The following is a 15995-nucleotide window of genomic DNA, read 5'->3' on the forward strand; positions in this document are numbered from 1 at the left end:
TTCAGCTCAGTTCTGATTTTTGATAGAGGATGAACTAGGGGGAATATCTTGGACTTTATGTTTTGGGTGACATTATGGAGCTGCTCCATGACCAATCCAGTGAGCTCAAACTACTTTTAACTGCTACTTGCCAGAGTGGGTCAGAGAAAGTGGGAGACTCAGCTCAAGCACCAGTTTCTATATGAAGTCTTTATTAGTCTTCCTAGCTGTTAGTATAATCCTTTCCCAAAATACCTTATATTCATTTGAAAATATTTTGTAATTATTGTACACATATAACCTTTATTAGATTGTTTGCCATTTTGGGGAGGATGGAAGAGAAGGAAGGAGGGAAAAATATGGAATTCAAAATCTTATACAAGTGAGTGTCGAAAACTATCTTTAATGTAATTGGAAAAAATAAAACACTATTTAAAAATAAATAAATAATTATATATGGGCATGCTATCTTCCTTATTAGAATATAAGATTCTTGAGAACAGTAATTGATTCACTTGTTACTATCGATGTGATGCCTGGCAAATAGCAAATGCTTAATAAATGCTTGTTAATTGATTGAGCAAGCAATTAATTAATTCTGAGCTATTCACAGCCTCTCTGAGCTTGAGTTTTCTTAACCATATAATGAAAAGGTTACATCGGATCCTCACTTTGGTGCTAGAAGATTGCTGAGGGGCCATCTAGTCCAATCTCCTCATTTTATTAAATGAAGAAAATAAGATCTAAGGAAATTAAATAATGGATCTTTAATGTCCCTTCTATCTTCTAAGATTCTAAGTTCTATGATCTATATGTAGGGCAGTTATAAGACTGTACTGACTACAATGGAAGGGACAAATTGGAAAAGAGTGAAAGATGAGGTGGAAGGGGGACAGTTAAATGAGAACCTTAAATGCCAAGCATTTTGAAATTGTTCCAAGAGACCATAGGAAAGAAGTCATTATAATTGTTTTTTTAAACTTAAAGAAGTGACATAATGAAACTAGTATTTTATGAAAATTAATCTTGCAAAAATATGTAGATGTATTAGAATAAGCTAGAGACTTGGAGGTGAGAGTTGGGGCAGAGAACAAGAGCAATTAAAGATCTATTTCAGTAATTCATATACTAATTTGGGGTGAGTAGGAAGCTTCTTTAAAGGCTCCAATCCAAGCAATATGGTAAAAAAAAAAGACTATTATAGTGACAAGAGAAGTAGAAATGAAAGAGGGATACTGCTCCCCTTTCTCACTCCCTGGCCCCAATTAAATTGCAGGAATGTCTAAATAAAGCATAGGAGGGAATTTCAATTGATCTTCTTAAACCTATCCCATTTCCCAAAATTTCCCCCAGTGTGGATAAACCTTTGATTGCTTCTCTACTCCTTTGAATCCAACTTTGCTCTAAATTCTATAAAATCTAAAAGCAATCCTTTATGAATACAGCAGAGGTGTTGAATTAAATGTAACCCTCATGTCAAGATGCCTGTGCAATGGAAAGTCCAGAAAATCTTAGATCTTTCACATTTTTCTTGGCTCAAATTCACAACCAGAAACTTTGGGAAAACCCATTAGGCTGTTACAAATTCCCTAATTATCCTGTAAACTCCCCATAATGCATTGAAAAGACTTATTAAAAGAAAAATCAACAAACCATTTCTGCTCATTTAACCAGGTTCAAATAGTCAGAGCTGAAAAAACCTTAGTGACCACTGATTCCAGTACCTACATGAATAAGAATTAATGCCAATACAAAAGACCTGATAAATAGTCATATAACCTTTGACCAAAGATCTCTAATGAGGAAGAATCCACTACCCTACTGGACATAGATTTAGATTGGATGAATAACTTATGGATAGTTCTGTTAGGAAGTCTTTCTTTGTATCAAACTAATTTGTCTCAATGTAAATTCTGTGTTGCTTCCAGTTTTGATATCTCAAGGCAAGAAAACTAAGCTATTTTCTCTCAGATTCGATGGCCCTTCATTTGAATACTTGAAGTCAGCCATTAAGCTTCCCTATTTTTAAGGTTTTTTTTTCTTTTCTGTCTCTATTTCCTTTAAAAAAATTCTTATATAGCATCATTTCAAAGTCCCTTACCACCATGTTGTCATTTTCTGAACATTTTCCAGCTTGTTGATGATTTTTTCCTAAAATGTGGCATCTTTAAAAGAATACAATATTGCAAAGGGCAAAAGAGAGGAAGATTATCCCCTTCTTTATTTCTGGACCCATTGCTTTTCTTAATACAACTTAAGAGGATATTAGTTAATTTAGTAACATCACACTCTTGAGTCACATTGAGCTTCTAGGCCACAAAAATCCTTTGACCTTTTCAAATGATCTAGCTATGTCTTTCCCATCTTTAACTTGAAGAGTTTATTTTTTTTTAACTAAAGTGTACATTTTATCACTATTAAACTTTATCTTTTAGATTTAGTGCAACATTCAAGGCTCTTGAGATATTTTGTTGAATTTTGATATGTTTTTTGTTGTTTATAAATGTGATTGTCTTTATCCTCTTCACTGATATAAAGGACAAAGAGCACGAGACCAAATACAACCTCATAAAACCCTACTAGAAATTCTCTTCTGTAGTGACATTGAACCATTAATACTATTCTTTGGATCTTGCCATTGAATCAGCTCCATATATACCTATTCTCATGTAGCCCACATCTTTTCATGTTGTCCTCAAGAATAGCATACTAGTCAAATGCTTTCCTAAATTTTAGGTAAATTTTATCTACAGAATTTCCCTGACCTACCAAGCTAGTAACTCTTCGAAAATAGGAAATGAAATGGGTGTGACAAAATCTGATTTTAATAAAACTATTTTGTTTTTAGTGATCATTACTTCCTCTTCTAAGTATTTGCTAATTATCCTGTTCAACAATACATTTTGGAATTTTTCTTAGATCAGAGCCAATTTCACTAACCTATAATTTTCATAGACCCCATTCTTTACTTCCTCATCCTTGTTTACTTATTTTAAAATCAGATCGTTATCAGTTCTTCAATCCTACAATGCCTCTCCTGTTCTTTAGGATCTTTTAAAGATATTAAATATCTAAAAATAATAAAACAAGATTTGAACCCCAAATCTAAAGTCAGCTCTTCCCATTGTATCCTCCTAGATACTATCCTCCTGGCAAAGCAAAGAGAAGCAAAATCATAATTCAACACCTTGTTTTTTTGTTATTGTCAAACCATATATCTCAAAAAAATTTTTTTTATCATTTCTTTGATCCTCCTATTTTTCCCAGTATAATTAAAAAGCCAAAATCAAAGCACTATCTCCCTCCTCCACAAAAATCTAACCCTTTATTTTGTACTTAGTGTTCTTCACCAACTTAATTTAAAATTCTAGAGTTGAATTTTTGTTGTTATTGTTGAGATGTTTTCATTTGTGTTCAACTTTTCACAACCCCATTTGGGTTTTCTTCTTGGCAAAGACTGGAATAGTTTACCATTTCCTTCTCCAGCTCATTTTTACAGATGAGGAAACAGAGACAAAGAGGGTTAAGTGACTTGCCCAGAATCACACAGCTAGTAAGTGTCTGAGGCCAGATTTAAACTCAGTATGAAGACCAGGCTCTGCCATAGAGCTACTTACCTCTATATTCATCAACATTTATAAAATCTCATGTTTACTATGTTTGCTGTATTCTCCTTCATTAGTATGTTCCCCTCTCACAATGATGGAGTAGCATTCTGGAAATATGGCTGTGATTCTTCATTATGAAGTTGCAAATTGTGGCTTTTTATAAGTGAGAGTCTTGTAATTTTGACTTTCTGGCCAGTTAGTATTGACTAATAAATAAAGAAGAAAGTACAGCAAGAGAGAAATAAATAGTCCAGTAAGGTATTCATTGAGACAGACAAATCTTGGTAGAAACTTACAAAAAACAGACTTTACAGATATAAATCCCTATTTTTTGGATTTTTCATATTACTGTCAGAAAAGTAAAGATATTCATAGTGTCAGAATCAGAAGGGATTTGTCATGTCTCTCACACAATTCCCAACACTCATCTCAGTTTATTGTTGCTTGTCTTTCATTCTTTGTGTGTGTTTGTGTTTTATTTTTTTTGTAGTATATTTATTTTTACAACACTTGCTTTATGAATCATATTGGGAGAAAAAAAACAAAGCAAAAGGGAAAAATCATGAGAGATTTAAAAACATGAAAAAAGTAAACATAGAATTTGTTGATTTACATTCAGTCTCCTTAGGTCTTTTTCTGGATGCAGATGGCATTTTCTGTCCAAAGTCTATTGGGATTGTTTTGGATCACTGAACCAGTTAGAAGAACCAAGCCTTTCATAGTTGATCATCACACATTCTTGCTGTTACTGTGTACAATGTATTCCTGGTTCTGCGTGTTTTTCTCAGCATCAGTTCTTGTAAATCTTTCCAGACCTTTCTAGTATCAGCTTATTTATCATTTTTATAGGAGAATAATATTCCATTACCTTCATGTATCACAGCTTGTTTAGACACTCCCCAATTGATAGGCAAATACTCCTTTTCCAATTCTTTGCTACCACAAAAAGAGCTGCTACAAACATTTTTGCACATCATCCTTCATTCTTGATTGTTTCTCCAATAGGAAAATGAATAAGCTATCAAATCTATCCAAGGTTGTTATTGTGGTTCAGTTGTTTTCAGTCATGTTCAACTCTTCCCATCCTCATTTGGAGTTTCCTTGACAGAGATATTCAGTGGTTTTCCATTTCCTTCTCCAGCTTATTTTACAGATGAGGAAAGTGAGGCAAACAGGGTTATATGACTTGCCCAGCATCACATAGCAGTTAAGTGTTTGAGGCCAGTTTTGAATTCATGAAGATGAGTCTTCCTGACTTCAAATCCAGGATCTAATGTACATATCCAGTTGCCCTATCAAAGATTAACCTTCCATAAATTTCTTCAAGAGAGGCATGACAAATAAGAAGGGAAGACTAAAATCCAAAATGTTGAATTTAGAATCAGGAAGCACATCCTTAACGTTCTCTTGGTGCTCTTTAACCTCCAGCTCTGGGTTTTCTAATTTTCTTAGATCATATTGATTCAAGACTTTAAAATTCTTTTAAACTATTTCCTACCCAGGACGTCTGAGAAACTGTCAATAACCATAGTTCATAGTCATGTAATACTTAAAGATTTGTAGCGATTTCATCACAATGACCTTGTGATGTAGGCTGTGTAAATAATGTTATTCTTATTTTGGAGTTGGATGGAAGGAGTAAGCATTTATTAAATGTGTTTTATCGCATTTATGTGCTAGTTACCTTACAAACATTATCTTATTTGATCTCCTCAACAATTCTTAGAGGTAGGTGCTATAATTATTATCCCCGTTTGCAGTTGAGGAAGCTGACATTAAGAGTCTCAAAACTAGGAAGTGTCTGAGATCAAATTTGAATTCAAGTCTAACTAACTTTAGACTCAGGATTCTATCTGCTGCATCACCTAGCTGCCTCTATTCTCTTCCTCAGATGAGGAAACTGAGACTAAGTAATTTGGTCAGGACCATAAATGCCTGAAGAGAGATATGAATTCAGAACACTTTGCAATCTGCCAAGTCCTACTGAGGCTATCTCCAGAATATCTATCAAATCCACTTCCTTTTGTCTACTCATACAGTCACCAATCTTCTTCAGATCATCATCATTAACATCATTACCATCACCACCATCATCATTCTCTTCATCACCACCTCCACTACTACCATTACCATCATCACCATCACCATCATCATCATCATCATCATCATCATCATCACCACTATTCTCATCATCACCACCACCACTACTACCTCTATAACCATCATCATCACCATCATTATTTTTCTCTTCAATATAACCACCACCACCATTATTATTACCCTCATCATCATTCTCTTCTTCACCACTTCTACCACTTGCACTACTATCATCATCATCATCATTTTCTTCATCATCACTACCAACACTATCAACATCATCACCACCATCATCATCATTTTCTTTCTCACCATCTCCATTGCTAGCATTACTGTCATACTCATCATCATCATCATTGTTGTCAACATTATTCTCTTCATCACCACTTCCACCACTATCAACATCATCACTACCACCATGATCATTCTCTTCATCACCACTTTCACTACTACCAATATCATAATCATCATCATCACCACTGTTCTCTTCATCAGCTCCACCACTAATATCACCTCTACCACCATCATCATTACCACTTTCATTATTGTTCTTTTCAAAATAACCACCACCACCATCATTATTATTGCCCTCATCATCATTCTCTTCATCATCACCATCACCAAGATCAACATCATCGCCACTACTATCATAGTTCTCTTCATTATCACCACATCACATCATCATCACTAACATTTTTATCATACTTTAAGGTTTACAAAACATTTTACACAGGGTTTCTTATCATTTCTCTCAAAGACAGTTGGCTCTTTACACAGATATCCATCTCTTTGTTATCTAGTAACTGGGAGTTTCAGTGGCGAGAGCACTGGGCTTGTAATCAAGAAGATCTGAATTCAAATACAATCTCAGACATTTACAAGCTGTTTGACTCTAGATAAGTCACTTTATTTCAGTTTCTTCAACTGTCAAATAGAGACAATAGTAGAACCTGCCTCCTAAGGTTGTTATGAGGAACAAATAAGATAATATTTGTAAAAAGTACTTAGCTCAGTTCCTAACATATAGTGGATATCATACAAATATTGATTCCCTTTTCTCCCATCTCCATTTGTTTCCCTCTCTGATTTATGCTCCATACAGATGCCAATATCATCTCCCTAATATTTGCGCCTAGTCATATCACTCATGCATAGAAATCTTCAGTGGTTCTCAATTAGATTAAATATAAACTTAGCTAGTTGTTCCACAGTTAAAGTCTTCCACAATCTAAATCCTACTTATATTTCCAACCTAATTTCACATTACTATCAATAAGATATTTTATACCTCCACCAAACTAGACTGTCAGCTACTCTCTATATTGTTCCATTCCCTATGACCATATGCTTAGCTTATCATCATCCAAACTTGAAACCTACTCCCTCTTCATTTATCTTCACTTATTGAAGTGAAATTTTTCAAAGCCTTCTTGTTGCATTCGCCCTCCCTGTTCTTTATCAAACCAAAATATCCTTTTTTGGCTATAGTTCCATAATTTTTGTTATCCCCTAATATTAGAATGTAAACTCTGAGGAAAAGGACAGTCTCTCTTTTAAATAAGTATACCCAGTACCTCAAGAACTGAAGAAGACTTGAGTTCAACTTTCAACTCTTACATGTATTGCTTGGATGATCCTGTATATTAAAGTCATTTAATTTCTCAGTGCTCCCTGATGGCTCTCTAAAAATAAAAACTGCAAGGGAAGAGTTGCCTACCATTGGTATGGGGAGTTTCTCATCTAGGAGTTCCTTATATAAATAGATTCACAGATCTATTCTCTAGTTTCCTTGTTTTCTCTACTCCACTTCATGCTCCAAATGGAATTTAATTGCCTTGTAGGCAAGTTTGGAGATTTTCCTGCCTTTGCTTCTTTTATACTTACCATAGTTACATGCTATGTTTTACATAGCAGAAATGATAAATGCTCATTGAATTAGATTGAATAGGACCAAATAAACTTGAATAAATTAATGAAGTTATAATGGTAAAATTTCAAATACATGGAAATCCTGATGTGGGAGTTATTTAGTGTCTGCTTCACCAACTATGCTAAAGCCTTTGACTTTGTGGATCATAACAGTATGTGCCAAGTCTCAAAGAGATGGGAGTACCAGATCATTTTACTCATCTCCTGAAGAAACTGTATGTAGTCTAAGGAGCAACCATTAGAACTAAACATGGAACAATTGATTGGTTTAAGTTTGGAAAAAGAGTATGACAAGGCTATATTGTCACTTTATTTATTTAACTTGTATAGAGTGTTCATCATGTAAAATGCCAGGCTAGTTGAATCAAAAGCCAGAAGTAAAGTTTCCAGGAGAAATTAACCTCTTTTTGCAGACTATACCACTCTGATGGCAGAAAGTGAAGAAGAATTTAGAACCTACTTGATGATGGTGAAAGGAAAGAGTATAAAATCTGACCTGAAGCTTAACATAAACAAAAGAAAACAAAACCCTAAGATCATGGTGTGAATCTCCCAAACGTGTGAACTCCAATGAGTACTTAAATATTTCTTGATTATATGAGCTCTCTAAAGTTGTGAACACAAGCATTGTTTCTATCAGTTGTACTTAGTACCTTGTTTCAAGTTCTGGCCCATAACATCTCCTCGTAGGATCAGATCAATCATACTGAACCATGCTAAATTAGATAATTATTGTCTCTATCAACTCTAATGACTTAACAGTTTGTAAAGATTACAACACCATGGCAAGTGGTCCCATTATCTCCTGACAAATAGAAGGAGAAGAAATGGAGAAATGTCAGATTTTATATTCTTGGGTTCAAAGACCCTCGTAGATGGTAATGGAAGCCATGAAATTCAAAGATGTTTGCTCCTTGAAAGAAAAGCTATAACAAATCTGGACAATATGCTAAAAAGCAGAGATGTCATCTTGTCATCAAAGATCCATATAGTCAAACCTATGGCTTTTCCAATAGCGATGTATGGCTGTGGGAGTTGAACTATAAGTAAAGCTGAGTAATAAAGAATCAATACTTTCCAATTATGGTATGAAGGATAAGAAGTAAGATTTAATAAGCCCCTTTTGGGTAGAAGTAGTGGTTGATGATATGGAACTATGAAAGTTGGCTTGACCTTTTGGTCCTGTTTTTTCTTATCAGCATAGATCAATGAGTATGGTAGCAATGTGTTGACCTATTTGTAGACTTGCTAGGGGGTTTAATTTATGGAAAATATGCTAGAAAAGAATTTTGAGAATCCCTTGAATAGCAAAGCAATCAAATCAGACAGTACTTGAAGAAATTAATTCAGCCTTTTTGTGGGAAGTTCACATACTGAAGCTGGAACTTAAATATTTTTAACTGTAGAGTTAGTAGATGGGACTTATTGAAAAAGACCTTAATGTTCAGAAAGATTGAATGCAAAAGTAAAAGGGGACATCAGAAGATGAGATGCATAGATAGTGCCATGGAAGGAATAAACATGGACAAACTTCAGAAGATAGTAGAGGATAGAAGGACCTGTTGTGCTATGGTCCACGGAGTCACAAAGAGTCAGACATTACTGAATGACTGAACAACATTATTTTATAACATTTTCTATTTTTTAAGACTATCCCTAACTCTGTGATTTAAAATTCTAGATAAAAAACTGCCATCCGAATCAGATTGTTGAATTAGATAATATATATGAAAGCATTTTTTAAAACTGTAAAGCAACCTGGAAATCATGGTCATTATGGTTAGAATTAATTTGATTTTAGTACTGTCATCAAAATAATTTGAAATACGGCTTGCAAATGTCAGTAGGCAATGAACAAATGTTTTTAGGAAGCCTACTGCTTCATTTTTTGTGTTAACTCTAAACTCTAGTTAGTAACTTGTATATAAATTTTTATTAAAATTCTCTCTCTCTCTCTCTCTCTCTCTCTCTCTCTCTCTCTCTCTCTCAAATTTCACAGAAATTTTTGGCACTTTTAAAATTCTTGAGAAATTTGAAAAAGATCTCCTGAATTCATCATCTGCACTATACTCCAACTACACAGCGGGCATTGGAATCCAAGTAAACATTTTTCTCATTTGCCAGCAAAAATATTGGAAGGATTCTTGTTTATGTATTGTTTGGATTGAAGTCCGCTTACAATTTTGAGATTTTGTGATTGTCTGTCATTATATAATAATAGATATACATGTTCATAGAGCTCTGCCTGTACATGTTATTATATATTTTTATCTATATTTGTATCTCTCTTATATTTATATTTATGATTACATATTTATATCTATACCTAGAAGTCAGCTCTTTCATAATCATTTTTATAGGTGGGTGTTGCTGTAATTTGTTCCCCAAAAGAACCAAAATGACAATCACTATGTTAAAGTTGACTTACATTATGTCTGTGACTGATCAGACCAATGCAAATTCAGAGTGCTGTGCCACGAGTCAGACACAAATAGTCCCTATGAATATTTGGGGTGATTTCTCTAACTTTGTGCATCTCATCTTTCTTCTGAGCTAATTCAATTCTACTTTGTTCATAGAGCACAGCATTGGTAAGAACAACAGGATTCTAAATATCTTTTTGAGTATTAGGGGCAGGCCTAAGTTAGTAGCCTGTTAATTCAGATTTATTGTTGATAGAAAAAAAAATCATTGAAAAGTTAACAAAAGAAGGCTGATCTTGCCCTGATTCAGTAAGGATATACACAATATACATTCAATGGCAGCTTCTCTGGATGCAGCTCTCCCCTCATTTGAAAATATTAATGGCTCGCTTCAGCAGGGCTGGGTGACTGGCAGTGCTTGAGAAATCATTCAAGTTGTATGTGTTCTGACTCCATGTGGATGGAACTTTTTATGTCCTTAGGTGAAGGCAACGACCAATGAAATCACAGGAATAGCTTTTCCACTTTTTTTTTTTTGAGACATTTCAGTTATATTTAACTTTGTGACTTTGAGGTTTTCTTAGCAAAGATACTAGAATGATTCACCATTTTCATCTCCAGCTCATTTTACAGATGAGGAGCTGAGGCAGAGTTTAGTGACTTGCTCAATTAAGTCCCATAGTTAGTAAGAATCTGAGGTCAGATTTGAATTCAGGTCTTCCTGATTCCAGAATCAATATTTGCTCCAATGAACTACCCAGCTAACCCTTGTTGCTTTTTAGGGAAAACTAATCCTTATTATAAAGAATGGGGAAATCATGGCCAATCATAGTATTATGGATTCCTTTGGCAGTCTGGCGAAACTATTGGGCCCATTCTCAGAATAATGTTTTTAAATAATTGAGAAAAATATTAAAATTTCAAGTAGAGGTTAGTGAAAATAAAGGTCTAAGTTGACAGATCCCCTGAAATTTATCCTTGGACCCATTAAAAATCTATATTCTAGGGGCAGCTAGTTGGTACAGTAGATAGAATACCAGCTTTGAAATCAGGAGGACCTGAGTTCAAATTTAACTTTAGATACTTAACACTTCCTAGCAGTATGACTCTGGGCAAATCACTTAACCCCAACTGCTTCAGCAAATAAATAAAGTTAAAAAATTTTTAAAAATCTATATTCTAGAGATATTTTCTCTGCCCATAAATGTGGCATTCTTCAACTAATGTACTTATATTTCTGAGGCCTCAATTGAGCTCTTCCTTTTTTATGAGAATTTTTAACCTTCAGAATTTTTAATCAAAAATAATTATTTATAGGTTAAAGGTTCAAAAGAATAAACTAATTTAAATTATACTTCCCCCCACTCCTATAATATTTTAGAATCTTGGTACTTATTGTTGAAAATTAATGATTAGCAAAATACAGATAAGAAAACAAATTAAAATGCATTAGCATTTATTTAGTTTAATAGACCAGCTATGAAAGCTCTGGGGTTTTATCCATGACATGGAGGTGACCTTGAATTCTCCGGATATAAAGTGATGTAGTGTAAGTTCCAGTAGGTCCCACAAATTGGAAAGATTTCAAGTATAATCCATGTATTCAAAGTGTCAAATATTTACAAACCATCGCAGCTAAGTTTTGAAAGAGACTTATAAGATTGGTCAGAGAGTAATTACTTATTTAGCAAGGAAGTCATGGAGACTATTAATTAAGACATAGAAAGATTTAGGTATATGTTGATGCAGTATTCACACTGATGGCAACTTTACAGAACTGCAGTTGAATGAAGGTTAATCTCTGTATAGCAGACTGAATTAAGAAGAGCAGAAGGTGGTATTAGAACAGCATCTGGTCCAAGAGTCAGGAGACCAGTATTCTAGTTCTTCTTTTCTTCTGTAAGATCTCAAAACTGTTATTTAAACTTCCTGAACCTCAGTTTCCCCATTTGTAAAATGAGAGAACCAGATAAAATCATTCCCTAAGGTTCCTCCTATCTCTGAAAGTCTATGCTTTTATACAACATAATACTGTCAGGAAACTATTTATGAAGTTTTATAAGTTTTAATTAATTATTGTTTTTATAATAATGATAATGTTATTTTATTACTGAAAGAGGAAAATAAACAAAGGTTTCAAATATCCCTAATATGGAAGCAAATATGCTACAGGAAAAAAAAAAGTTTTCTCACTGCCTGTTTCTTACTATCTAGGCTATAACTTCAGTAAAAGCTTTTTTGGCCAACTGCCATGGTTTTATATTCTCTGTGCTCTCTTTTAGAGAGTAAATATAGTCATTTAATTTGTGTATCTATTTCTAAAGAAAACATACCCACATAATGTCTTTTAAATGTATGACAATGGTTTTCTTTAAAAAAAAAATCTAGTGTCCATCCCTGATATTTTATTAGCCTTTAACACAGTAAGTGCTAGATAAATATTTGTTGATTGTTCCCTTTTTACCACCCAGGTATTTGTATTTTTAAAAATGGCTGATTTTTGTCTATTTTTCATTCATTCATTTATTCATTCATTCAAAAAGCTTAATTGAATACTTACTGGAAGAACTATATAATGTAATATTTATCTTTCAAATACTATACTGAATGCCAGGAGATCAGGGTTCTTGCCCTGACTTTTCTTACTGTGTAATCTTGAACAGCACAGCTTCTTTCTCTGGGACTTAGTTTGCTTACCTAAAAATTGAGGGGATTAGACTAAACACTCCTGCAAGTTGCTTCAGTTCAAAATTTTGTGGTATTTTATGTACAAGGGGAGCTACAATGATAAATACATTTGAATGCCACTAAAGACATCTTCAAATTTTGGGGTATATTTATGGCATTGTTAAATTTTTACTTACTGTAAGATATGATTTTTTATACTTCAAGGAATTGAAGCAGGCTCCAACAAAGATAGGACCTATACATGAAATTGTAAGTGAGACTACATACAATATTTAGCCCAAACTTGGGGTTTACTATTGCACCAAAACATATACTTTGAAACTATTGATTTATAGAAAAGAACTTTTTGTGAGCTTGCTAATAGCTAGTATTAATACAGCACCTACTATGTGCTCGACATTTTACCAAAATTATTTCATTTGATCCTCACAACATCTTGGGAGGTAGATGCTACTACCAGATGCTATTATTCTTACACTTAAGGGAATTGAGGTTAACAGAATGATCTGAGGATCACATAGCTAGTAAGTATCTGAGGAAAGATTTGAGTTCACATTTTCCTGACTCAAGGTTTCTATTCACTGTACCACATAGGTACCTCAACCTATCAAATGGTAAAATTGGAATAAATTTGCAAGAATTCCAGTTCACGAATAGGATAGAGATCATGACATATGAGAGTTGTTTGAAGGAAATGAGAATGTTTAACCTAGAGAAGACTTATGGTAACTGCCTTCATATATTTGAAAGACAATTACATAAAAGGTGATTGTACTTGCCCTGTTTCTCTTCAGTGGACAGTACTAAGAACAATGAAAGGAAGTGGCCTATAGGCAAATTTCTTCTCAATATGAGGAAAAGCTTCCTTACAATTTGTTCTGTCTAAAATTACAACAGGACACTTCAGGAAGTGGTGAGTTCCTCATAAGTCTGAGAGGTTGAATGACCAAGTACTTGTCAGGAATATTGTACAAGGTCTTCTTGTCTCAGGTATGAATCAGCCCACATGGTCTCTGAGGTATTTTCTAACTTTGAGATAATGTGATTTTATACAAAAGACTAGTCCTCAGAGAAAAATTCTAGACCCTAAACTTAAGTACTGAGAAAAATTAAGAGATCCCTCATAGAAGTCTTCAGAAATCACTAGTTGAATTTTCTTCAGATTAGGATGTTTCAGGTATAAGTGATGGCAGTCAGGTTCATCCAAGTTATCTGCCACAGTCTTTTTTTAGAATTTAATTTAATATTAAATAACTAGTATCTCTTTATATTGGGAAAAGGCATTTGGCCTGAATATGTAAGAATACTCACCACCTAAACTAAACGCATCTCCCATCCTACATTGTTATTGGCTCATTCCTTCTGCAATCCTAAAATAAATAGATTTATATACATACATACACACATATATTCATACATATGAACACACATATGTATATACACATATACACATATACATACCCATATACACACATATGTATGTATGTATGTATAAAAGAGCAACTGTTATTTGGCTTGCTTGTTTAATTTTTAGATCATACCCACTGTCTTTTCAGGTCTTTCTTATTAATCTAATTAATTTCCTATTTATCTCCACTGGTTGCTCATATGTCTTTCCAAGGCAAAGGGGATGAGATCAAAGTGTTCCCTCTGTTCTCTTTCCCAGCTTAAGGAAGCCTACAAATGGGTTCCGGGTTTTGATTCTCTTCGTGTCACCCAGTTTCGGTAAGTAGCACAATAATTCCAGAAGGGTAGGCCCCTCGATTGTATAATGCAAAAATGTCTATTGCCATTCTCCAGTGATTTTACAAAACTTGGTAAGAGGTCATTCTTTCAAATATTTATTTTGTCATTTGTATATTCACCCATGTATCCATTCATCTATCCACCATGCCTTTATTCAGTGTCTGCTGTTTATAAAAGCCTGTATAAAGTGTTCAAAAGGTTTCGAAGATATATAAGAACTGAATTCTGCTATTGTGGAACTCATAGTCTTATAGAGAAGAAAAGATATACATAGCAAATATGACATGTAGAATGAAGAGTCCCATAGGAAAGGGATAGGGAAGATAAAGCATAAATTATTCATATGATCACAATATCACAGATTTAAAGTTTCAATAAATCTAGCACTATATTGTCACAGGAATTCAAGCCTAATCTCTGACCTGTAAATTGGAGAGCTAATTGCTCTAAATATTTAAGTTTACAGTCTCCTAGGGGATTTACATTTCATGCTATTTAAAGCATTATCTGTTTACTAATTAGGTGACCTTGTATAAGCAATTTAACTTTTCTATGCCTTGGTTTCCTCATCTATAAAATGAAAAGAGCTGAATTATAAGGCTATTTAGTTCACAGTAGAAAGATATTTCATCAATTTGCTATTCATCTTTACTATAGACATTGGTCTTTGGACATATTCATAAATCCCTCTCCATTTCATTCTTATCATAAGGGATTGTATTCTTTGCATTTAAAGTTCTTTCCAATCTGACTCCAGCTTACATTGTAAGACCTATAATATATTACTTCACTTGACTTACTCTGTTTTCCAGGTAAACAATATACAATTACCCACTTCTATGATTTGTACCAGTTGTCCCCTGTTTCTGGAATTTACCATCTCTTCATATATGCTGGCTCATAGAATTTCTAACTTTGTTTAAAGCTCAAATAAAGTGTTATTTCCTATAGGAAATCTCTTTTTCCTTCCCTTTTTAATAACCATCCCTGGGGAAATGATTTTAGATCTATATCTTATATTAACTTATTTGTGTATGTTACTCAGCAATAGAATGGAAGCTGTTCATTATTGAGGAGTTTTTTTTGTGTATCTCCAGTACCTGGCATATAGTAGGTGCCTTAAATGCTTATTGATTGAATTGTACCTCAAGCTAAAATACCTTAAGATAGAAGCACAGTTGAACAATCTTTGATAAATTATTAAAATAACTTTGAGAACAGTAAACAGATAAAGATATCATATACAGAAGGGAGTCTCTCCATTGGAAGTTAAGAAACTGGGGGTCTAGTGGAACTAAGTGATTTGCTATTCAACTGTAAGTTTTTTAAAAGCAGCAACTGTGTCATATTTTTGTTGTTATTGTTTAAAACTCCTACTATAACAAGGTGAAACAATGGATAGAATATTGGACATAGAATCAGGACAACCTGAGTTCAAATATAATCTCGGATACTTACTAGTGGTATGACTCTGGGCAAGTCACTTAACCCTGTTTTCCTTAGTTTCCTCATCTGAAAAATGAAC

General features: G+C 33.8%; 1 protein-coding gene across 1 annotated transcript in view; it reads left to right on the forward strand.

Annotated features, from left to right (window-relative positions):
- Positions 1 to 15995, forward strand: part of ADGRF1 (adhesion G protein-coupled receptor F1) — a 44774-nt gene that overhangs the window by 5472 nt on the left and 23307 nt on the right. The window contains exons 5-6 of the mRNA XM_012549104.3: positions 9613 to 9713; positions 14391 to 14449. Of these exons, the coding sequence (XP_012404558.1) occupies positions 9613 to 9713; positions 14391 to 14449 (160 nt within the window). The remainder of the gene's footprint in view (positions 1 to 9612; positions 9714 to 14390; positions 14450 to 15995) is intronic.

This window comes from Sarcophilus harrisii, chromosome 4 (genome assembly GCF_902635505.1).
Source record: "Sarcophilus harrisii chromosome 4, mSarHar1.11, whole genome shotgun sequence".
Taxonomy (NCBI): Eukaryota; Metazoa; Chordata; class Mammalia; order Dasyuromorphia; family Dasyuridae; genus Sarcophilus; species Sarcophilus harrisii.